The 24075-nt window shown below is 48.7% G+C and overlaps 3 protein-coding genes across 8 annotated transcripts; 2 read left to right on the forward strand and 1 right to left on the reverse strand.

Annotated features, from left to right (window-relative positions):
• Positions 1 to 207: 207 nt before the first annotated feature.
• On the reverse strand, positions 208 to 1667 carry LOC117581242. Of its 2 annotated transcripts, XM_034268242.1 has the most exons (3): positions 1255 to 1667; positions 624 to 1199; positions 208 to 561 (listed from the first exon to the last, which is right to left on the reverse strand). In XM_034268242.1, the coding sequence occupies exons 1-2, from the start codon at positions 1581 to 1583 to the stop codon at positions 638 to 640; spliced, it is 891 nt and encodes a 296-aa protein (XP_034124133.1). In that variant the 5' UTR covers positions 1584 to 1667; the 3' UTR covers positions 208 to 561; positions 624 to 637. The 2 variants fall into 2 exon arrangements, with proteins under 2 accessions (XP_034124133.1, XP_034124123.1); XM_034268232.1 differs by having other exon boundaries at positions 208 to 1199.
• Positions 1668 to 2254: 587 nt separating this feature from the next.
• Positions 2255 to 5119, forward strand: LOC117581231. Its single transcript, XM_034268220.1, has 6 exons — positions 2255 to 2416; positions 2507 to 2675; positions 2731 to 3805; positions 3867 to 3963; positions 4032 to 4689; positions 4760 to 5119. Exons 1-6 carry the CDS (start codon positions 2348 to 2350, stop codon positions 4951 to 4953), a joined length of 2262 nt encoding a protein of 753 aa, XP_034124111.1. The 5' UTR covers positions 2255 to 2347; the 3' UTR covers positions 4954 to 5119.
• Positions 5120 to 6085: 966 nt separating this feature from the next.
• LOC117581200 lies at positions 6086 to 22717 on the forward strand. Of its 5 annotated transcripts, none has more exons than XM_034268183.1 (10): positions 6086 to 6430; positions 7382 to 7534; positions 9301 to 9681; positions 18075 to 20492; positions 20557 to 20720; positions 20779 to 20901; positions 20959 to 21630; positions 21690 to 21850; positions 21904 to 22045; positions 22107 to 22717. In XM_034268183.1, exons 3-10 carry the CDS (start codon positions 9474 to 9476, stop codon positions 22305 to 22307), a joined length of 4089 nt encoding a protein of 1362 aa, XP_034124074.1. In that variant the 5' UTR covers positions 6086 to 6430; positions 7382 to 7534; positions 9301 to 9473; the 3' UTR covers positions 22308 to 22717. The 5 variants fall into 5 exon arrangements, with proteins under 5 accessions (XP_034124074.1, XP_034124097.1, XP_034124066.1 ...); XM_034268206.1 differs by lacking the exon at positions 7382 to 7534 and having other exon boundaries at positions 18075 to 20066; positions 20133 to 20492; positions 22107 to 22307; XM_034268192.1 differs by having other exon boundaries at positions 6128 to 6145.
• The last annotated feature ends 1358 nt before the right edge of the window (positions 22718 to 24075 follow it).

Here is a 24075-nt window from a genome sequence, read left to right on the forward strand (position 1 = left end):
AAACTAAAATATACCAAAATATACGGTATCATTTTAAAGGTATACCGTAAGTTACGGTATAATCGAGGGCTACAAGCACATCAATGGCCACAATGTGTTCGCCGACATTCTTAGCGGGTGCAGCGGGCCACAGCAGCAGGGTGACCGTTTACGGTATATTTTTTCACGTCGAAATTGAGTCGACGGTATATAGGTATACTTCGACAATTGTTCGGTATATTACGGTATATTTGAGACACATTTTCGAGAAAATTTCAAACAGATTTCAAACAAAATTACAGACTACAAATTTTAAATCAGAAGCTGGGCTGGCGCCTCCTGCTCTAGGAGCTGGGCGAGCAGCTGCCACAACAGCTGTGTGTGACCGCCAGCCGACTGGGGCAAGTGCCTGGAGTGCCGGCAACATCTGCAGCAGTTCCGACAGCTGAGCGAAGGCTTCCTGGAGAAGGTGCTCATTCGGAAGGATCATTGTGCGTTCACAAGACAAAAGCTGGCGTCTGGCAAGTGCCCTACTGCGAGGCGTACACCCCGAATCCCACAAACAGCTTTGTGTGTCGAAACCTAAAGACTTGATCGATGCTCATATCATTGGACTAAATATATGTAGAACCTGAGACTAGAACCTGTAGACTACTGGCTACTCGCATTGGGGGACTTGGCACTTATCTTTGACGCTCTTCTTGTATGTCTGCTTGTTGCGACGACGCTCGTAGGTGATCTTCTTCTCGGCAGCGCACATGAGGCGACGCTTGATGTGATTGTCCATCTCCAGGTCCAAGTCAACGGACTTGGCCAGCTCGTTGGGATCGCGAGCGGCCGCCGAGTCCAAGGCCTTGATCACGAGACTGAGCAGAGCGTGAGCGAGGCGATGGCACACATCATACTCGATGGCATCCTCGCTGGTGTAGTAGATGGCCGATTGGGAGGCAGGCTGGACACCGATGGCCAGCAGCACGTTGCAGAAGATGCCGCGCTGCATGCGGGCATAGGGATCGACCAGCTGCGGCGGTATGCGCATTGTGGTGGCCAAATGGGTGATGAACTTGGCAAACTTCTTGATGAGCACGTTCAGGTACTGTGTGCGACACTGGCGCTCCAGTTTGGTCAGCATGCTGTAGTACAGCTCCTGCTTGCGCTTCAAGAAGTCCTCCTTGCGCCGCTCCTTTGACTCATTGCTCTTGAGTACCTCAGCAAGCTGTCTGCAGCGAAAGAACATATCGTTAGAGCCCAGCACTTGCTCCTTTAAGCACTTACTCTGTGGTTATGGCATTGTACTTGCCCAGCAGCCGCTTGATGCGCGTTGCTCGCTGCTTTGGGTTGTAGTAGTCCTTGAACTGTGCGTACGTGTCGATCAGCTGATTCTTCTTGGGCTGCGATCTGGCCACATCGCCGGGTCGTGTCTTGGGCGGCATGGATGGCTGGTAGGCCATGCGGCGCACATACGAACGCAACTTGTCCACGTTCTCCTGCTGCCTGAGCTGGCGGTTGGTTGGACTGCAGTAGTCCGGATCCTCCTCCTCGACCTCCTCGCTCGACGATGTCGGCAGCGGCTCATCCCAGTCGGACACATTCGAGCTGGCCATTCTTTATACACAAATTCACACAGAAATTTGGCAAAAAAAAAAGTAGAGAAAAAACGAAAAATTTGCTTATTTTTGTTAAATGAAACTCGAAATACTTTGGAGCTCTCCCACTGACAATTTTTATTTGTTGCTTAATCGAACGTTGAATGTTGAATGAACGAGAGACGGCATATCCTTCCCCTCTGTGGGGACAAATCTCTCGGCCTACCACATTCAATCATTTATTTCAGTTGGCCCTTGAAACAACATCATTTAAAGCTATTTGTGTGTGTGTTTGTGTCTAGTCTATATGTAAACTGCTCTTTTAGTTGCTATCTTCTGCTTCCATTGCTATCTTATATCACTACTAATATTTATAAATTTAAAACATTTATTACCTGCATTCAATCAATAATTTCACAATTTGCGCGGGAACTTTTCTGCACCGTTCAGTGTTGTAAGTTGTAAAAAGAGCAGTCGGCTGTGCGCATAACAGCAAATAATATTCTCTTTCTCTCGTAACAATCTTATCAACAAATTGATTGAAAAAACTAATTAAACCATACTTTTGGTGGTGACAGGCTTTATGATTAAGGATTTGCAGTATATTTACGTTGCATTTTGAAAAGCAGATATTACATTTCGGTATATTTCTGAGGGCTGTGCTGTATATTTGATCGCTAATTCTGCGGTCACACCACGCATCGCTATTGCCGCCATTTTAAACGGGGTACGAAAAATAAAGCCAACTTTGCGCATTTTGTGTAGATTTTGTTTTGTGCCAAATGGATGACTTGTTGGATATAATGCGGCCCCTGTCGGAGCTGGAGCTGGAGCTGCAGATGATCAGAGAGGTATTTATCAGAGCATGGAGTGGACACGGAACACGTTGATCAATATGGCGATGACGCTTATGTTTTTTTTTCACTTTTGGTTGCTTGCAGGCTCACTTCAGGGAACTGGATGAACTTTTCTACGGCATCAAGGTCAAAGAAGCCAAGCCAGCAGACAGTGCTCCGGAACAGAGCGAAGGCACATCGGTGACGCCACAGCAGACGAAGAAGCGGCCTAAGCGGCTGACGAAGCTGTCGGAGAACTCGGACGAGGCCGAAGGTGAGTTTTGTGTGGCAGCTGGTGGCAGCAAATCTCACACTGCTCCCTTCCACAGATGTGCACGATGTGACGGCCGACTCGTCTGGCATGCAGAGTACGCGACAGAGCAACTCCCAGCTGCTGGCCGTGGCCGAGGAGGAGAGCAATCTGAACAGCACCGCGGCGCTAATGCCGCCGCCACCGGCGCCCACTCTGGCCGATACCACCATGAGCTCGGGTCGGCCACAGCGTGCGGCCAAGCTGAAGTCGGGCAAACTGCTCAAGGAGCCCTCGCTCAACCGCAAGATGCGTCGTCCCAGCGATGAGGACATGGTTCGCGTGAAGGTGGAGAGCGAGCATCGCGTCTCGCAGTTCAACAGCTCCAGCGCCAGCAGCAGGCCAAATAGTACAGCCTCCGAGCCGCTGCCGGAGGTGCCTGCTGTGGAGGAGCCACTAGCCTCGGATGAGCCACAGGCACAGCCAGAGCCGGCAGCACCAGTTGTGCTCAGTGAGAAATCATCACAGAGCATACACAAGAATTTGGTCGTGAAAGTGAAGCGAGAGAAGCTGACGGGCGAGTTACCCCCGCCAGCGCTGTCTGCCGCTGACACAACGGAATCTACCACCACAGATGAGACCTTGGCCGTGGCCGATGTGTCCAAGAAGTTGCGCAAGAAGAAGAAGGACGGCACCTGCCATCGACCCATCAAGGTGGAGCGCTTTAGTGAGATTGATAAGAACTCGCCGGTGTCCTCGCGGACACGCAAGAACAGCTGCGAGTCGCGCACCCAGGAGCGCTCCATCTACAAGGATGCGCTTGAGGAGCCAACAATCGAGCAGCCGCAGCAGCCGCAGCAGCAGCAGCCGGCACAGATTTCTGGCGCTGTTAATGAGACGATGACCTTGTCGAACGCCACCATGGTGCTGGGTCCAGCGCCCAACGATGTGAGTCCCAGCATAGCGCCTGCCGATGCCACTTTTGAAGTAATTTCCAACAAGCGGCAGCCAGCAATGCCAGAGGCGGAGCCAAAGCGGAACAGTCTGCTGACCGAGGATGAGTCGCTGGACGACAGGGTGGTGCCGGTGGCCAAATTTCTCTCGAATGTAAAGACCATGAAGTTGCCCCCCGGTCGCCCGCACGAGCTGTTCAAGTGAGTATGAAATGGAAGCTTCATAGAATGCCATTTATTACCTTTTGTTCCAACCCCGCAGTCCGTTGCTACAGAGTCCCGTGAAGATGCGCGTGGAAGCGTTCGAGAATGCGGCCATTGCACAGAGCAAAGTGCGTGCACCGCGAGCCAAGAATACGGTAAGTGAAGGAAGCACCTCCTCCCCTGCTTCCACGATTGATAACTCTCGTGTCTCTCCTTTCTTCAGGGCACGCCAGGAACTGGAACATCGAACATTACTCCCAAGATTGGCAAGTTGCAGCCACCGACTGTGGGTCGTTTTTATACGCCCACTCAGACCTCGAGTGCACTGCCCGTAAGCGCGGTGCAGCCCAAGAAGGCGCCCATGAGTGCCTCGAAGGCGACGACGCTGCTGAAGACGGCCACTGGCACCAATCTGAAGTCCACCAATTCGACATCCAGCAAGACGCTGTCGCGCGAGAACAGCGGCGACGATTTCCGCAAGGGTCTGCACACGCTGGCCGAGGAGCGCAAGAAGCTGCGCGAGCAGAAGCATCTGCAGGCCGCACAGCAGCGCGAGGCCAAGGAGAAGGAGCGAGCCAAGCAGGCGGCGGAGCGTGCCAAGGTGCGGGAGGAGCGCAAGAAGCTGGAGGAGCGCAAGCGACTGGAGCTGGAGGAGCTGCATCGCAAGATGCGCCAGCAGGAGGAAGCCGAGGCTCTCAAGAAGGCCAAGCAGCGAGAGCTGGAGCAGCAAAAGCTGGCACAGCTAACCGGCGCCAAGAAGAAGATGCTGCCACCGCCGCCGAAGACAAAATACACCTGGGACATGCTGCACGAGGATGACTCCACCGACGACGAGGGCAAGGTCACACACAAGCGTCCACCAGCACCCACCTGGAGTCGCAGTAAGTTTTGGCATTCCCTTCGGCCAAATGTTCCTTGATTTAAAACCGATTTTTCGTGTGCCTTTTGCAGGTCATGTGCGCGCCGAAATGGTTGCCATGCAGAGCCACTGCCCCACGGATATCATCGATAGCTTCTTCTCGGTGGCACCCACCACGCCGGACCTTAAGCAGATATTCCCCAACATCGATCCCAGCCAGCTGAAGCGCAACTCCAGTGTGCTCTGGTCCACGCCGCCCCGCTACTCGGAGCTCCCCAAATATTAGCCACTCTATTAAATGTTTAACTAAATAATCCTTTGTTTTTTCTTAGTGTATTGTCTATGGGAAATGTACGAATATTTATGTACTATAATTATGAAATATATTTACGAATAAATGCTGTTTAAATAATAAAATAAAGTAAAGCAAGATACCGCTCGTTGCCATTCCACTTCACTTGATTCCCTCTGACACTAATACCCAACTGCTTAAGAACTATTAAAGCCGCCAGCGTGCTCAATTAATGGAGATGCTTGGGGGGGCTTTAATGCTGTTTTGATGCCCCAAAGGTGTTTCCATTAACAATGAGCAGGCGCTCTTCCAGCTGCCGCTGCTGCTGTCGATTCGTGAAAAGTGTGGAAAGGCGCAGGTGAAAAAGAAAACGAGCAACGCAGCACAGCAACAGCAAACACAATTTCACTGGTCATGGGGCATGGTTTTGTGGCATGATGAGCCGAACAGCGGCAAATCTTCGTCTGCTGCCTCTGCATCACACGTTTTGCGCTTTTCCCGGTTCCCCCCAAGCACCAAGCTGTAAGCGAATTGCAACCAAAAAAACTCTAAGGATTTTTCATTTGATTTCGTGCGTTTGCAATTTGCATGGTAATTGCCAATGATTGGAATGGAATCTGTTCCGATTTGCCTGCAAATCGCAATTTAGAGCCGCAAACAAGCAACGCGAAATTCCCTAACTAAGGACGTTCAGCGGAGTCCTAATCTGCGATCGGATTAATGTCTGTATATTCAATAAATAGCCACTTTCAATTGTTGTTATTTCCTTTCTGGTTGGAAATTCACTACGGTTGCACGGCGACGTTTGGTTACCCTCACAGATCTACCTAGCAGTGAGCTAAAATCACGAAGTTGTCTACCCCGAAACTGGTTCATTGCTTTACACTGCGCGAAATGATTTGTGGTTGAAGCTTACATTTTTTCGTATTGAAACTTTTAAACATTTATTTATATAAGAACTTATGAACAGCTTGGAGTTCCTCTTCTCTGTTCCTACCCATCTCCAACGCGTTGTCTAGTCGCGTATACTCTTCATTACTCTGTCTGCCATCCACTCTTCGTTCACCGATCGCAGCGCTTGGGTCTTGGTTTCTTTGCAGTTCCACGACTTGGGGGCTTGAGGCCTCCACCTTAGTCAGTCTCTGGCGATCGAACGGTGCACACCTGTGTTAGCGGTGTGTTTTTGGTAAGACAGCGTCGAAGCTGTAAAACGGCGACGGTGAAGTAGAAGACGCGCGAAAGAAGAAAGAAAGAAGCGAAGAAGCAACACAGCAACAACACAAAGTGAAGAAGCCACTCTGCCGGCGGCTACATACATATTTACTCGTGTGTGAGTGTTAGTGTGTGCGTGCTTAAATCTATGAAAAGTGAATAACTAAAACGAGCTCAAAGCTACAAAAGTGTGTGCGTAAAAGAAAACAACAACAAAATAGAGTGTTTCTTGTATCTCTAGAAGAAGCAGCCGCAAAAGGTAATAATGTAAAACGAATACATGATATTTGCGCGTATCTCTCTCTCTTACTGTGTGTGCGTGTGTTTGTGTAGAAAAGCAAAAATATATGCGGCTGTGTGTGCCTATGTACAGCGGCAACAAAAACATAAAAAAAACTTTCTTTTTTTCGCGCTGCCTTTTGGCTGTAACTTTGTTTTTGTGTCTTGCGGCTTTTGTTTATTGCATTGTTGCTGTTGTTGAGTTCCGCCGCTGTGGAATTTGTTTGCAAATTTTATAATTTTCCCTGTGTATGTTGCACCTATTTGCTGGCCAATTAACGGGCAATTCACTGCAAAAGATATGAAAAAGAATGTGAATAAATTGAAATTTTGTGGAAGCAAAGAAAAAAAGATTAATAATAAATCACAAATATAGCAAAACTGTAGAAAATGGAGAGAGAGACTCCACTCCTAGCCGGATATGCTCCACCGTGGTCAACCTGTCTACCCCCACACACACACACACACACACAGGCACAGGCGCACACTACTTCTCTCCCTGTCTGCCTGTCGTCTTGCCTGTCGCCGCAATGTGATCTGGCCTGTCCACTCTGCTAAATTGCCAAGAGCGCTTGCCCCTTCCATTGCTTGCCCCCTGCTGCTCTACTCTATGATACTCCCCACTCAAGTGTCCCGTTCCAGCATTTAATACTGTTACTTGTGCCATTTTGCGCGCACTTGTGCCAATTTTGTATGCAGAAAACAGCAGCAGCTGCCTCTCCCCTCTCTACATCTTGTCCAGTGCTTGTCGCTTGATTTTTGCTTTTCGATAATTTAAAGCTAACATTCCTTCAAGCCACAAAACCGCATTTCTGGCAAACCTCTTTGCTACCACCAATCCAATCCACTCCAATCCCAATCCGTCTCCATGCTGCCTGGCTGGCTTTCGGAAATCTTCAATTTGTTGTGCCTCTCTGGTTTTTTTTTGCAGTTTTGTGTTTTGGGTGAAATTTGTTCCATTATTAACGTTGCTTATGTGCAAAAACTAATTGAAAATATCGTGCAATAGAAAGAGAAATAAAAAAGGAAAAGGAAAACAATATTCAGAAAACATCAATCACATGATTATTGGCAGCGTTTTGTGGTGAGTCTGCGGGGAGTGGTGGGGGATAAAAGCAAAAATGAAAGAAATTGATGGGCAGGGTCTGTGTATTTTCTGAGATGAATCTGCAGACTTTTGCGCGAATGCAAAGTCACAAGAAGAGTATTATGCAACTCTCTTTCTCTCCACTCTCCACTCTGCACTCTCCACTCTCTTACAACAAAAATATGAGGGTTGCGCAACAGAAAAGAGCACCAAAAAAACCTTTATGAAAATCCCATGAGTCATTTAACCCGAGAAGAAGATGAAAACATAAAAAAAGACTAATTACCGAGAGCAACTTCCGTTGGGGTGTTGAAAAAGTCTCGAAAAGAAAGCAAATCTGGTAAAATTGGGCAGAAGAGAGGAACAGAAGAGAGGAACAGAAGAGAAGTTAAGTCAAAACAAGCGCTAGCGTGGGCGAATCATTCATTGGAAAAGTCGTAGCAGCAAGAGCAGGAAAATGATGAAATGGAGTCATTTAATGACAAACGACGACAGACACAATTCCAAAGCAACAACAACGCCCACGAAGCAACAAATTTTGTTGTTTGTTTACAAGAAAACTTTCTATTTCATTCGCGCTTCTCCATGCGTACCCGCTGCCTTCTTTTCAAGGTTCCAAACGAAAATCCCTTAAACAAGAAAGAGCAGTCGGTACCAGAGGTCGAACATAGAGATACCCTTTACATTGCAGGGATATTGATTGAGTTCTCAGGAATATAGAGACCAGAGAGAAAGATGCAAATTGTATGGCTAATATTTAAACATAGTGACAGACGGGAAAATGTGCATAGGTTCCCACTTTAGTCAGATTCGAGCATACCCTCTCTGAGGGAATTGTAAAAACAAAGTAAAAGACTGCCAAAAATCGGTCTCTGGGCATGACTCAACCCCTTGTTGCACATGTTACCGGCTCAATCCGGTCGTGTCCGGCTCTGAGATCACGTAGCAGAGCAAAACAAAAAGCCAGCAGCCAGCGAACAGCAACCTTTACCTTTCCTTTCCTTTGCTTACCTTTGGCTTTGCGCTGCTCTGGCTTTGACTTTGCCCCCCCACCGCCCCGATTGTGGCCGCTCCTCTAAATGCCGTCTCGATGCTTTCACTTTCCATCTAATGCACGGCACAATTGCTTTTGCGGTCTGGGGCGGCCTGATCTTGTTTTGGCTTCTGATTAGCAGCGACTCGAGACACATTCGGTAATCGTTCGTTAAGCCCCAGCACCAGGATCGATTAGAGATCATCGCATGGTAATGGCTGTTGGGGCATCTACATATGTAGATATGAATGTACATCCGAGTGGTAGAAACATTTGTGGAATTTCACTTTTGCTTTTGCAGACACCTCGAGATTGTGCTCCCAAAAACTTTCGCTGCAAACCAATTTCTGTGCGCACAGCAGTCGCTGGACATCAATCAAAATTAGCATATCAATCAGCTGGAGATTGCAGTTAGTTTTTGTTGAACGAAGCCTCGAGACTTTATGCAATCATCGAAACAGCTAAACTGTTGCTGAAAGTATTTCTTTTTCCAACCATGCTGGAAAAAGTATTTACATAAGCGTGGGGCCAAGGGTCAAAAGCATTTGTAGATCACTCGGGGAACACATGATGGACTCACCTCACTGATGTAATGTCTGCTAATGCTTTTCCTTTGGCACTTTGTACTGGCAGCAACAAAAGACTCAAGCCACAAACTTTAGAATATATTTTGCACTTTTTTGTTTGCATTTTTCATTAACAATTCTTTCTCTCTCTTTTTATTTTGCAGCATAAATCTGCATGAGGAAAGCAGCAAGATGCCAGCACCAACTACAATTCAACAATAAAACAATCTGAAAAAAAAACACAAACAAACCACACAGAGAGATTGAAACCCCGCAAAGTGTGGCACAGAGGAGTAGCAGGAGAAGAAAAGGGAGGAGCTATTGGATTTATGCAAAAATGCGACGAAAGCCACAAAACTTAACAAAAAGTAAACAATCGAGTGGCAGAGCAGGAGACGAAGACGAAGGCGGCGGAACAGTCCATAGAGGTGGCAACTTCTCAGCATTAGCAATCCCCAACGAATACAACAATAGAATGCCAAGAGACCATCGACACATGATGGCCATGTGGCTGGCATTGCTGCTGCTGCTCATCCAAACAACAGGTAAGTGTAAAGAGTGTAGAAGGGGGGGACACAGGGGGACACACAACAAAAGAATTTCACATTCAGTTAAGTTCAGTTAATAAATTGAACCAGGGTTGCCGGCCAACTTTCCCACTGGGAGAGGATGAAAGTTTCCGATAGCAAGAGAATTTGTTTAGAGAATTTTTAAAGACAAAGCCTAGGCTATTACCAATACTCAGAACTATTTGAATTTATCAAAAAAAGGCCCATAATTTCTATGGAACTCTGAGCATTAAAAGAGCATGGAAAAAATAACATAAATTCTCCCAATGCTCCGCAGTACGTGTGCCGTCGATGAAGATGCTCCGACACGGCTCGTACGTGCCTCGTATTTAGCTTCTTTTTGTTTTGTGTGTGTTTTTTTTTAGAAAGCTTGTGCTTGCTGCATAATTTATTAGGCGTTACTAAGAATGCGCATAGGTTCGGTGGCTCGTTTGGACTCGTTGCAAATGGAAAACTGTGCCAAGCGTAATGAAGTGCACAACGAGACTGTACCAGTACTCACAGTCTTTCTATCTATCTGTCTGTGTGTCTTTCTATCTGCACACCCGCACAGTTGTGTTCAATTGTTGTGGGCCAAGAAGTTTGTTAATTTGTTTTGCCACTGAAATACGGGCTTGACACACTCTGCGCTGTCGCATGTCTCTGTTGATTTTTGTGTGTGGGGGAAATGTCCCAAAAATGTCTCAAAAATCCATCACGAAACTGGATTGTCTGCTAGACCCGATACCATCATCGCAGCTCACTGATCCGCAGTGAATCATGGGGCTTACTTTGGTATTGCACAATCGCGATTATTCATGCCGCGATTCATTGGACTTGGGTTGGGTTTTTTCTTTGTTTTCTTTGTCGCATTGCCAAGTGCGTGACGTGCGTAAAGTCCAAGTTAATTAATGTTTATTATGACTTGAGCAGACGCGGCTTGATAATCGCCAAGTGTCCGCTGTATTGGTGATTATATAATTTTAGTTGTGGCAAAATGTAAAGGTTATTAAACTGCTGGCAAAGGGCAGGGAAAAGCCATTCTGCTATAAGGCATGCCTTGGCTTTTGTTACAAATTAAACTGAGAAAAGATTTTTACATGCAGAGAACACCCTTTTGTTGTTCAAATAACTTTGTCTAACAAACAAATACATATGCATTTATTAGTTAATTATTTGTATTTGCATTTAATTAAAATCTCATTCGCTCCCACAGCATTTCCCATGCAAGTAAATTCCCTCCCCAATTAATGCTTTGTGGAACGCATTCCACATGCTCTCCATGCATTCCACATGCTCTCATGCACTGCTTGCTTATGCATACCAATGGAAAGCTGCTGCCAGCAGCCACAGCACTTGCCATTAGGCAGCCACTGTAACCGTTTAATTGCGATGAGGGCGGAAGGGGGTGTGTGTTCGAATCAATTAAAGCTAACTGCACTATTTACTGGCCCATTTGAGGCAGCTCCACACACTTGTGGCTGTAACTGGAACTGCAACTGGCACTGGGAAACCTTTCATGCAGCTAATAAGCCTTTCCATATCCGAATGGAATTTACATAAAGCCGCCAACAAGGCAGCGGCAAAATTGGGTAAAGTGAAAAGATGTGAGAGCAGCAGCAGGCAGCAGGGAGTAAAACTTAATTAAAAAGAATCTTCACCTGAGTTATGGACTTAAAGAAACAGAAGACGAGGCAATGCCATGGTAACAGTTATAGCCCCATGTAACGGCGTTTTTTTAGGGGGCCGGACCGTCGATATTTGTGGAACTATAACGAAGCTTTGCTACGGAACACCCTGGAAAAGTGTCAAAGAAAGCGCCATGAGTTGGCCTTTTATTTTCCCGAGTCATGGAATCAATCAATGAAAACAATCGATGGGAGCGATGGGAGAGAGATTGGCTGCCATTCGATGCGCGGTGCTGTTGACACTCTAACCCATTGACTTAGTGCTCGCTCTCTCTCTAGCTCTCTGCCTCTCTCGATTCGCTGCCAACTGTTAAGCTGATTACATTTTCAGATTAGCTGCTGCCATAAACAATTTTTCCTGCACATTTTTGTCAGTATTTTCTTTTTTTTGGCACATTGCTGTTACATGGCCCACTTGCTGCAAAGAGAGAGAGAGAGGGCTGGTGGGCGCAGAGAAACTATAAATAATCAAAAAGCAAAAGAAAGAGCCAACAAAAATTGTGTCTCAATGCGAAGAAGAAGTAAAGAAGCCGCCGTTGCCGTTTTGCAGGCTGAACAAAAATTTATCGCTTGAGTTTTTATTGGGTCAAGAGGCAGGTTGAGGTTCGTTTGGCAGGTTTTTAACTTGGATTTAGCTGGGATCTTTTGCTGTATTCTTGGTGGGCTTCGGGGCACTCATGGAAGTACCATGGAATGTTGATGCAATTTATTTTATGTATGAACAGGTGTGCCGGCGTAATCCATAGTGAAGAATATGTCGATGGGATGATGCGCTCTTCTTTCTCTTATTGGATGCGTTCCTCGATAAACGCTTCCTCTCTCTCGCTTCCTTTCGCTTTCTGCAGACCACATGCTGCTGCTCTTGCGCTGCCTCTCCGCTCATCTTTCATTTTCAATTAACGTAAACGTTTCGCCACCCCCCGCCAAGCCCTGTCGCGGCGTTCATTCAATCGAAGGCGCAAGCACTGCCTGAGCTTGGGCCCAATCAAAACACGAAACCCAATCCCAGATCCGTGGCAGTATCAATAACTGCATACGTACTTTCCCTTTCCCGTGAGAAGAGAGATGCGATGCGCGGCGTTTCGTATAAAAGATGCCCAAAATTGTACAATGAAATTCGGCACAACGAAAGTTGCACACACCCAAAAGAAAGAGAAGACTAAAGGGGGAGGGGAAGCAGAAGTAGAAGCAGCAGGAGAAGGAGATGCAGAAGCAGAAGGAGAGAGAGAGAGACACAACAATTGGCGCAGGTAGACGGAAAGTAACATCTCGTTTTTGGGCTTCATGTTCGTTCTGCTTTAATGGGTTGTCCTGGCCCGAGGCCATACAAGTTTCGCAGAGAGTGGGAGAGGGAGAGATGATAGATAGAAACCCTTTCATCTGGCGGCGTTGACAATCAATGGCAATCAATGAAGATACTCGCTGTTGCCCCTTTCCCTTCGAACCGGTTCGCGTTTGGAAACGCTTCTTGCAGCCTCACATTCTCACATTCCTACAGCAGCGAGTTTTATATTTGCTTAAACAAAAGACTTGAACAACAAACTGGCAATTTGAGAATTGTAATGGAATTGAGTAATTGAAATTGTAGTAATTAGAAATCATTTAGTAATTGCTTAGGAATATGTTTAAATATGCAACTTTTACTTAAACAAAGTTTATCAACTTCACAAAATATTTATCAGCAAATATTTGCTACAAATATCCCACAAAAAAGCTTACAAAAAAGGCTTGAAAAACAAATACTCACATCAAAAGTTTAGAAAAAACAAAAATAATCACGAATATCGGAGTATAAGCTGGCAGTTAAATTCACCGTTAAATGGGTGCAGTTAGCTGGCACGCACGCACACTCACACCTGCCTGTATCTGGGCTGACGGGCCTGGCATGACACAATAAAGCCCACGCACACACACAGACACACACACACGAACATAGAAACACAAAGCTACAGTTTTACAGCCACTTTACCCATTTCCACCATTTGGCACGCAGTCCAGAAAGTAGCCTAATAAAAAGCTAGCAAGACAGCGAGACAGAAAGACAAACAGATAGAAGAGTTTATGTTGTACATAAACAGCTATAGATTCTTTTTATATACGGAGCAGCAGCCGGTTCTGTTGGTCACTTGTTGTAGATTTATATTTGAGGCAAAACACAGATGCGGATACACACAGAACACACACACACACACACACACACACACACACACACACAGCTACAGAAATAAAGTCTCTGCCGCAGCGACTTGAACTTGTCACAGACCATTAAGACCATATTGGCCGGCAACTTGTTTCCGTTTGGTGGCGGCTACTGTGGGTACATTGACACAGTTTCATTTCGGTAGAAACATAGAGACAGAGAGACAGAGAGAGAGAAATGGAGAAATGTAAAGAGAGAGGGAGAGCACAACTTATCAATCAATAAAACTCTCAAGCACTCAGCCTGTGCTCTAAGCCAGTTTGTTTTCGCCTGAAGGGGCGTCATTTGTGTGCCAGTTCTTGGCCAGGTTCTGTTCTGTGCTGTTCCATTTTTGCTTGCATTTAAAATGTGATTTTTAATTGTTCAATTAGTGTCTCAGCAGCGCCCCTCGCAGCACCAGCCAAAGCTGGGTTAGTGACCCAAGCAGCGGCATGGGAAATACATGGCAACTATGCACGGCATGGACTGGGGTTTGGGCTGTGGCGGAGGCTGTTGCTGTTGCTGTTGCTGTGGCACGACAAACATTTCAACTGTGCGCCGTCGCATTTTTTATCCCAGGGAATCGTGCAGATCGCTTATCGCCTGCTAAATTGCAGCTAGTTATAGGCTTACAATCTTGTTGCTTGTTCTTGGACTCCAACTGGGAATTGAGACTGGAACTGGGCTCTGTTTGGCGTCTGGGTCTAGGGCCATTAATCCCGCGAGTCTCTCCATTGTTCTAGCTGGTAGTGGAATGCGTTCTTGTTGTACCTCTACTTGCCGCACTTAATTAAGCAGCTCTTTGGGGGAATTAGATTTCATAAGTGGCAGCAATTAACTCGAGGATAGCAGCAGCAAACAGCAGCAGACCAACCCGCTCCATGGATATCGAATCGAGGATGGGCGCATATTTTGCCAGTGTTCATTTTTCCCTGAATTGCAACAGAGCGCATCCAATGGCGGCTGCTAATAAATTTCCCTCTCTCCTGCTGCTGCTAATAAATTTCCCTCTCTCCTGCTGCTGTTGTTTGTGTCTTGGATTTTGGCTTAGACATGGACCCGCCAGGGGGAGCCGCAGTGGCTGTGGAGCGTAACCGGCAGTAGCAACAGCAATGCAGTTCGACTGCAACCGGCTTTGGCTTTGGCTTTGGCACTCAGTCTGGGACTTGGCTTTGACTCCGAGTCTGTGCTTTAAGGCGGTTAGATCAGAGTCGACTTAGACCTTGATTAAGGTCATTCGCTTTGCAAGAAAACCTTCCACAGGCTGCCACCACGTACACTCGCAGAAAAGGAACATTTTAGGAAATATCTCCAGGATTCTTATGCCTTAGACACATGCAAAATGCTAAAATCAAAGCGCAGAAAAGGCCACCAAAGGCCAAAGCTATAGAAAATAAATTTTTCAGTGAAATTTCACTACAAAACAACTTCAGTTGAAGTCTCAAGTGAAGTCAAAGTTGTGCTTGGTCTTGGGTCTCTGTCTTGGCACTTGTCTGCTCATTCGTCTTGCTGTTAATTGCAGCTCATGCATTTCAGCTGCCAGAGAGCCATGAAGGCTGGAGCAGCCACACACATTTCTTTTCACAAGTTCTTTTCAACACTCCAGAGGAGAGTCGGCTTGCTGCTGCTCCAACTGCCTGTCAAGTGTTGAGTTCAGTCTGAGAAGTTCCTCTATTTGCTTTGCTAATGAAATATCTTCTACACATTATTTTTTGTGGCTGCAACTTTCCTTTGTGGCTCACAATTTTGTTGTTGTTGTTTATGAGCTCAAACACAACGAAAGTTTGTGGCCAGAATGTGGATGTTGCCCCGCAGCAAATCAATTAGCACTAAATCAAATTTTTAATGCCACAAACTGGACAACGCCCTCAGAGAAGATTGGAACACAGATCAGGGTTTGAGACTGGCTGGGGAGACGCTCTTGAGGCTCATAAAAGAAATCTTTGGCTGTATTTATGAGCAAGAAACGACTGAGCATAAAAGCTACAAACATACACAGCTCGGGCTTAGATTCGTTCAGAGATATATTGTCTGAGTTTGCTTTGTGAAAAGAGCTGAGGAATATTTCCTGTTTGTTACTGTTTGAGAAATGTGAATGTGAAATGTTATGCGAGGTTTAGTTCAGGCTTGACCAAGGAGAGGCCATAAATGTAAAGATTAATCTGTCGAATTCAGAGACAAAAGTGTCGAGGCTTTGTTTAAGCTGAAGTCTGCCTTTTCATACATTTTCCATGAGGTTTTAAGCTTCACAAATATGAAAACTTATGCCGGCATTATGTGCTCTTGGCTGCTGGCATTAGTTATTTATAATTATATAAATTTAAGCATTCATTTATGGTGAAAACATGACAAATTGTCAAAGGCAAGCCATCAAATGTTATTATTGCATAATCAAAGCCCCACTTCCACCTGTTGCTGTTGCTGCTCCTCCTCTCCTAGGGCTGCCATGTCGTATGCGTAATGCGGTTGTGGCTGTGGCTGTGGCTGCCTGTACGTGTGCCAAATATTGTAGTACTTGTGCGCATTTCGTAAGCAATTATCCACGCCAGCTCCACATTTGGCCTCAGCTTGGATGTGTGTCGTTGGTGGCCTTTTTTGGTGCTCGAAGTGCTCGAAGTGCAGCGAAATAGAAAGTGATTTTGTGTCGTCAATTTGGCGGCGCTGAAAATTGCCAATTTACTTGAAGCAGCAGTTGGAGTAGAGGCTGAAGTTGTAGTCTGAAGCTTGAGCCAAACAAATTCGTGCAGCCAACTCCCTGTGCCACCTCCCAGTCCCCACTGCGACTTCCCTTTGCCTCTGCCTCTGCCTCTGCCTCTGCCTCTTGTCGTGGGCTGAAGTAGCGCCTCAAATTAGTGTGGGCAAGCGCCTGGAACTAATGACGTTGTTGCCTGCTGTCTGCCAGTACGATTATCTGTTGCCACAGTCTCTGAATTGTCATACAACCAAGGGTGCATTCAACCCGGCATATAGCCTCGAGAGCGAGCAACAATTGAAACAGTTTTACTTTCATTTGGTGGCTGGGGCAGCAGCCGTGAAAGTGCAATTGAATTTTTGTGATTTATTTCAAATGTGTTTGCTACACACAGCCACACAGCCACACAGCCAACCATGGGCAGGGTCCAGTTCCAGTTGCATGTCCAAGCCCATGTCCCAGCTCCACTTTTTCTGATATTTTCACAGCCTCCGGGCGGGCAATCCAGCCAGACTCACTTTCATCCGCACAATTCAATTTTGGCATCGATTAAAAGTGAAACAAAAAACTGCCAAGCGAGGAAAGTGAAAAGCTGAAAACTGTGTCTCTGGAGCGCATTTGTGAGCCAAAAGGAAGCGCTAATTGTATTAAAAGTAAATGAAAAACAACGTAGAAAGTGAAACAAAGTTATTTTTGTTCATATTTCAATCAGAGTTTTGATCCCGTTTGGGGCCGAGCGAGCGACAGGTGAAAGCGAGACCCAGACCCACAATTGGGTTAAGCTTCAATAAGTAAACGTGTTCCGGGGGTGTTCTACGGCGTGTTAAAGTGTGAATTATGAGCCCAGCAATGGGCACAGATTTGTGTACACATTTCAGGCCACAAACTGGTTGACGGCTTTAGGCGGAGATTTAAGAGCCAGACCAAAGATGGATGGGTCTGGTTCGAGTTCTTTTGTGGCCATAGAAATCTTTAGAAATCTTTTTGGGTGCCAAAGAGGTGTCAACTTGTTGAGCAAATAAGAGCTTTGATGGGAACTGCACGCTGCCGAAAGGCAGAACTTACACCAGGAAGAGCTCTACGACTGATCATAGGTGGCATTTCAAGTGAGTTTTGAGGCCTTAGGCTGCATCACTGCAGATTATTGGCTCGAATCTGGCGAATCTTTTGCTAGAGGAAGTGCTCAAGTGCCTGCCCCAATCGTGGCAATCGTTGCTTAAATATAGATTGTTGGCTTTGCTCATTAATCTGCCATAGCCAGAGGAGAATATGATGAAAATCAGCGGCAGAAGCAGCCACAGGCAACAGCAGCAACTCGATGCTACATGCAACTACAACTAAAACTAGCAACTACAACGACAAACGAATGTCTTGGCATCTTTTCAACGCTTGACGTAGCAATTTGTGAAATTCTTGCCAGCTCAAAGTGCAGATCTCTCAGTGAGTTGGAGCTGCGAGCTGCGAGCTGCAAACTTCATCATGGAATGGGCCTTCATTTCAATTGTGACAGATGTGCAGGCAGGCAGGCAGCGAGCTCCAAGCCCACAATTTTGAAGGCAAAACCAAATGAATTACACATGAAAAGAGAGTGAAACGAATAGGCCCCAAGGCAGCGCAGGGGGAGGACACACTTGACATGGAAACCAAATGATGCCTGCAGATGGAAACTGATCTTGCAACGAGCCTTGCCTTGGGGCTCTGCAAACGCAAATGAAACTCGTTGACAATGACAAAGCGAAGACGTGTGAAAAGTGAAACCAGCAGTGGGAACAAAAGGCAACAAAGCAAAAGAACTTTTCCCTAACGATTTGTTCCTTCTCTTTCTTTGCAGTGGCGCAACACGAACGCATCTCCCAAATCTCACCCAAGTCGAGCAGTCAGCGGAATGATCGCCTGAGCATTGAGAGCACCATTGCGGACTCCATCAATGGCTTGGCGGAGAGCCAGTCCACGCTGCAGCAGGACCAGGAGCCGGACAATGAGAACGAGACGCGTGCGGAGCGTGTGGAGCGTTCGGCGTCGCCCATTCTGCACGAGCAGCACAACCAGCAGCAGCTGGGGCAGGCAGGCAAGGCCTACCTGGGACCCAACGATGTGAACTACCGCGAGGGTCAGCAGAAGGATGTGTCCGCGGGCAGATATTTCCACTACAACATCAAGCCCACGGGCACGTACGACAGCCAGGAGGAGCAGCCCGAGCAGACGCAGCGAATCAGAGCGGGAAAGACTTTAGCGGGGAGCAGCCAGGGGAGCAGCAGCAGCAGCAGCAGCAGCAGCAGCAGCTTGGAGCAGTCTTTTTTAGGGGCGGGGGACCTGCGACCGCTTACGTCGGGGTCCCCGCCCATCAGGCCGAGTCCGAGCAGTACTGCCATCTCGGGCACGGCGAGCAGTGCCACCCAGGCGCCGCATAGTCCCCGACAGAACGGCAATCCGGACATCCAGGACATCATCACGGGCATCGTGAAGCTGCTCAACGGCAACGTCAATGTCCATGCCAACACGCAGGGCGTCGTCCGTCGCCCCTCGGCCAGCAGGATCAACAACCGTGGACCGCCGCGCATCTCGGATACGCAGAATCTGCCGCCCATCGACTACGAGGCACAGAAGCCGGGCACCTCGATGCGTCCGCCGCCCTACCCCTTCGACCGACCGGAGCGTCCCTTCATCACGGGCGTGCCCATACCCGAGCAGATTGTGCCGCTGCGGCCGGGCTTTGTCAGCAATCGGCCGCCCTGGTACCGCAACAAGCCACGGCCGCCGATCACGACGAGCGTGGGTGGCAGTCGCCGCCCGTTGCCGCAGTACAAGCCGCTGCCAGCGCCGCAGGTTGTGCCACAGCAGCAGGAGCAGCCACAGTCTCCTGCGTTGCAGCAGCCGCTGGAGGACGCTGTGCTGCCCACGGACACCACCTACGACTCGGAGTTCTCCAACGAGGATGCCAATGCGCAGTACATTGAGGTCTCCGATCAGGAAACAGATGCCACTGGGGGTGGCGGAGAGGTCGAAGATGAGCTGCTGCAGCCGCCGCCTTCTACGCCCACCAATCCACCTTCGACCACGCCCACAGCGCCCAAGAAGAAGCACAAGCCAAAGCCAGAGAAGAAAAAGCAGGAGCAGCCACTCGAAGGTCTCTACACCACCATCGTGGAGACCAGCTCCGTGGTGCACACCGTCATGGGTGGCATGCCCGCCAGCTCCTCCACGTACGTGCCCATGCCCATGGACAGCTCCGAGGGCCTGGACTTGGATCCCTCCACAGAGGAGGTCATCTTTATGACGGCCAATCGCACGCCCGGACTGGAGACGAGTCCCAGCAGCACGACGGCCACACCGTTGCTCGCCATTGAAACTTCCAGCATAACGACCACCAGCAGCACCTCCACCACGAGTTCCACCTCCACCACTTCCACCACTTCCACCACGTCCACCTCCACCTCCACCACAACCGAACAGCCGCCCAGTTCCAGTCCCAGTTCTACTACCAGTTCCACTGCTAACACAAATGCCACACCGCCTGCCATTCCCTACCATCCCCGACCCGGCATTGTGCTGGATGATCCCGAATTCAAGCCCGGCGGCAGGCCACGCCCCGCTGCCGCTGCCGTGCAGCCCAAGCCGCCCATTCAGCCCACACGACAGCAGCTGCCGCCTGGCTATGGCGAGATCTTCGACGTGACACTGTCGGCCATTCAGGGCCCGGGGCCCAAGGGCAGCGGCTCCAAGCAGACAATCAACATTAAGCCGTACGGAGGGTACGCAGCGGGACAGGGACAGGGACAGGGACAGGGACTGCGGCAGGATGACATCATTGTGTCGGCAGCAGGTGACGATGGCTTCGTCTCGATCGATGGCAAGCGCACTTACATCAATCTCTTTGGTGATCCCACAGATGCGCCGGCGGGCAGCGGCACAACACCAGCGACACGTCTGCCACAGCTGCCAGGCGCAAGTCCGGGAGTGGCTGCCTCGTCTCCACCCGCGAATGCCGTCACTCAGAGCAGCGGTGGCTATGTGGTGCCCGAAACGGAAGTGGTGGATCTGCAGGGACAAAGTCAGTCCACGGGAACTGCTGGTGCCGGTGCAGCCACAACAAATGCGGGACCCACGCGGCCACACTATCGCCAGCGTCCGACGCCGCCGCCTGTGCGGATTGACACGTGCATCGTGGGCGATGATTCGACGTGTGATCAGGCGCAGCACGAGCGCTGCAAGACGGACAGCGGCGTGTCCAGTTGTCACTGCAGGCCAGGTCGGGATTGAAACCCATTCAACGATGATAATTACTGACATTTCTCCCTGTTTCTATCCCACAGGCTACTCCCGTCGCAAGCATCGTGAGCCGTGTCGTCGCGTCATCTCCTTCCATTTGGGCCTGCGCGTGGATCGCATTTACGAGCATCGCATTGTGTGGGATCACAAGCTGATGGATCGCCACAGCGAGCCCTTCGGGCAGCTCAGCTATGAGTCCATAAGAGCGGTAAGCAGGAGGCGCAGCGAGAGCCACAAATAAGTCTAATTCAATGCCCTTTTCGCAGCTCGACTCTGCCATGTCTATGACGCCCTATTCGGATGAGTTTATGGAGGCCAAGGTGAACAATATTTATCGCGGGGATCCCAATTTGGGTGGCAATGGCGTCTACGTGAATATGACCCTAAAGGTGAGCGGAATGTCGCAACGTTTCCCCAACCAAACGACTCATTTTTTTGCCTTCCAGCTGGACGAGAGCGTGGAGACTTTGCGCCCGAATCTACGCAGCGATGTGCAGAAGCATCTGCTGGGCGTGCTGCATCGAAGGAACAACAACATTGGCAACTCCGTGCTCTATGTGAGCTCGCCCGAGGGCGCTGTCTCGCCGCTGCAGGATCTGGATGAGTGCCAGTCGGCGGAGCTGAATGACTGCCATCCGGGCGCCACTTGCAGCAACACTTGGGGCAGCTTCCGGTGTGCCTGCGAGGCGGGCTTGCGCGACCCTTGGGCCGATCAGCCGCAGCGTGCGGGCCGCGAGTGTCAGGCGTGTCTGGACTCGTACTGCAACAACCACGGCAGCTGCAGCTACAACGACGAGGGCAGCCAGCTGTGCACCTGCGACTCGAGCCACTACGGCGCACAGTGCGAGATCGATGGCGAGGTGCTGGGCGTGGCCATAGGCGCCTCCGTGGCGGCCATTATCATCATTGTCCTCACACTCGTTTGCCTCATCATGTGGTCCCGTCGCTGGCAGCGCGAGCAAAAGAACGCCATGGGTTCGCCCGTCTTTGGGTACATGAACACGGCGCCCTTGAAGTCTGCCGCGGGACTGCCGCAGGCGGGCTACCAAGTGACGCTGGAGGATCGCATGCGCTGGGCACAGATAGCGGATGTTATGGCCCAAACGAATCACTACGGGGTGAGCTGGGAGTTGCCCTAAAAGCCGCGTTCCTTTTGCTAATTTGTTTTGCTTTGCAGGCGGAACCCATTGGACCCACGCGTCCCTCCTCGGCCATGTTTGCTTACCCCAACCTGGGGGCCATGGGCATGGGCATGGGCACGCTGGGCGGCATGTCGATGCAGAGCACCATGCAAATGCATCCGAGCGCCAGTCTGGCACCGCCAGTGCCATTACCCAGGTAGGAGCACAAACCCTCTCCTGTTGTATTTTCTCAACCTCTTTTGCACTTAGAAGACTTGGCCTGGGTCCACGCTCGAATGGCATGCGCACCCTGGAGAACAGCAGCTCCAGCGAGGAGGAGGATCGCGCGGACTTGCTGGGACGCAACTTTCAAGTGCCACGCCCCAAGAGTCGCAGCAATGGCAGCATAGCGGTGGGTGCACGCAGCTTTAAACTTCCTTTAGCTGCTGCAACTTGTATTTCTCTTTCTGTAGAACCAATCTGGCATCTATTACGATGTTGACTATGAGCCATCGGGCAATGGCATTGGCAACAGCAGCGTGGATCATCTGTACGGCTCGCAGAACCCATCCGTGACGCATTCGTCGGGGAACAATCACATGCCCGGGCCACAGGGCATACCCATGAGCACCTACACCTCCGGGCGGGCGCCCAGCAGCTACTACATGAAGTGACCCCACGCAGCACCCGCCACCCGTTGGGACTGGATCAGAGCACAGCCCAACCAGCCCAACCGGCCCAGTTAACCCTGTACATAGGCAGCACCTCAACACCCTTAATGTAGGATTATAGCCAGTAAATTCCAGCCTAAAATGAATTTCCACTGCAAGTCCCCGCGGCGACTGCAGCTGAGATGCGATTTTGTGTCCTGCCCCCCCTTAGCATGAGAAGCGTAGACTTAGACTCGATTTAGCACAACAACTAATCATTAATTGTAAACTTTAAAGTTTAAACCTTAAACTAAAACTAAACTTAAGTTATTGAAGTTGCAGTCAAAAACGCATGAAATTAGCCTTAGTTTGTAGCTGTATTTAGTTTGTGTGCATGTAAATAAATGAATAAAAGATTTAGGTGTTAAATTAAACTCGAATTTGTTGTTAAAAGTTTAAGAAACAGCGCTAAAATCGCTGCTAAAGTGCATGACATTTTCAGGCGTTCAAATTGTGCCGCCCAGTGCTGCTCAAACTGTAACTCATAGTTGCAGCTCGCTTTAACATGTGCTTTGTGGCGGCCGCAGCTGCAGTTTGCTATGTGGCTCGCTCTAACGCATGCTTTATGCTGGGTAAAACTGCTGTTAGCTGTGCGAGCGGGACAACTGGTGAGCTGTAGCCAGTGCTGTTAAGTGCTGTTTGTACACGGCAGCAATGGGCGCGCATTTTCAAAATAAAGGCAGGGATTTCCTAGGAAAATTTGTTTGCACGCATAAAAATAGTTTTAGCGGCTAATTTTAATAAATAAAATGCATAAAAAAGTGTGAAAATACTTGGATCAGCTTCAGCTGTGCTTATTTATAGTTTCTGCTTTGTTAATAATCGAGGAAAAGTCACAAATCCGCTGATGATTTATGAAATTTCAACTCTCACGTCCGGAAAAGAAAACGAGAGCCACTCCAATTTATGGCAGTCTTGGGGCTGCTCTCTCAGGTTTGGTTCACACGCATAAATACACTTGCGTTGATGGCCGCGGCGGCAAGAATGATGGCGAAGAAAATGAAAATTATTTCATGCGTGTGGCAGGCACCGCGAGGGCTCTTGCGCAACCCCAAAGATGATGCGTTGAAAGGTGTAGCCCCCCCTCCCGGAATGCCCATAAACAATAGACAGACATGCTTGAGGCAGAGAGAGGGGGGAGAGATATGATTTTGACAAGTCAACAACTGAGCTTAGCAGATCATCATCAATAAATTCCGTGGCCATTAGCAGCGGAACGAACACACCAGCTGTCGAAGTTCAATGCCAGGTCCGAGACTTATTAATTAATCAATGGCTGGATGTGGATGTGTGGAAGTGTTAAAGGTCGCCGCGGAGCCCCTCACTTGTGGCTCACCCTTTGAATGCCGCTAATGGCGCTGATTTAGTAATTATCTTAAGCGCTGTGACTAGTAGCTGCGACACCGCTGCTCCGTTTAATTGAAATTAATTTGGAAATTGTAATTTCGACTTTTGATTTTCATTCCATTTGCAGCTGATTTGACTGACCCATTTTTGGGAGCTCTTTTTGCACATTTATTTATAACATTTTTTCGCTGGGTTTTATTTGCAATGACGCTGCAATCCATGCCAATCGAATCACGTATGTCGATGGGTGTTCCGAAATTCCATTAGCTGCGATTTGTGTGCATCGATTTGAGCTCGTTATTGGCTGAAATGATGTCACTAGTTAGCCCTCCGCTTCAGCTGCTTGTAAAGTTCCTCAGTCTTGCGGCAAGGGCAGGCATTACTG

The sequence above is a fragment of the Drosophila guanche genome, unplaced genomic scaffold (genome assembly GCF_900245975.1).
Source record: "Drosophila guanche unplaced genomic scaffold, DGUA_6, whole genome shotgun sequence".
Lineage (NCBI taxonomy): Eukaryota > Metazoa > Arthropoda > Insecta > Diptera > Drosophilidae > Drosophila > Drosophila guanche.

What these genes read in the sequence shown, in the direction of transcription:
- LOC117581231 (XM_034268220.1), top strand. Translation starts at nt 2,348, where the DNA reads ATGGATGACTTGTTGGATATAATGCGGCCCCTGTCGGAGCTGGAGCTG. An exon ending in AGCTGCAGATGATCAGAGAG is followed by an intron (nt 2,417 to 2,506) that starts GTATTTATCAGA and finishes GGTTGCTTGCAG; the next exon opens with GCTCACTTCAGGGAACTGGA. An exon ending in AGCACCCACCTGGAGTCGCA is followed by an intron (nt 4,690 to 4,759) that starts GTAAGTTTTGGC and finishes TGCCTTTTGCAG; the next exon opens with GTCATGTGCGCGCCGAAATG.
- LOC117581242 (XM_034268242.1), bottom strand. Translation starts at nt 1,583, where the DNA reads ATGGCCAGCTCGAATGTGTCCGACTGGGATGAGCCGCTGCCGACATCG. An exon ending in TACAATGCCATAACCACAGA is followed by an intron (nt 1,200 to 1,254) that starts GTAAGTGCTTAA and finishes CTTTCGCTGCAG; the next exon opens with ACAGCTTGCTGAGGTACTCA.
- LOC117581200 (XM_034268183.1), top strand. Translation starts at nt 9,474, where the DNA reads ATGCGACGAAAGCCACAAAACTTAACAAAAAGTAAACAATCGAGTGGC. An exon ending in GCTGCTCATCCAAACAACAG is followed by an intron (nt 9,682 to 18,074) that starts GTAAGTGTAAAG and finishes CTTTCTTTGCAG; the next exon opens with TGGCGCAACACGAACGCATC. An exon ending in CCCAAACGAATCACTACGGG is followed by an intron (nt 21,631 to 21,689) that starts GTGAGCTGGGAG and finishes TTTGCTTTGCAG; the next exon opens with GCGGAACCCATTGGACCCAC.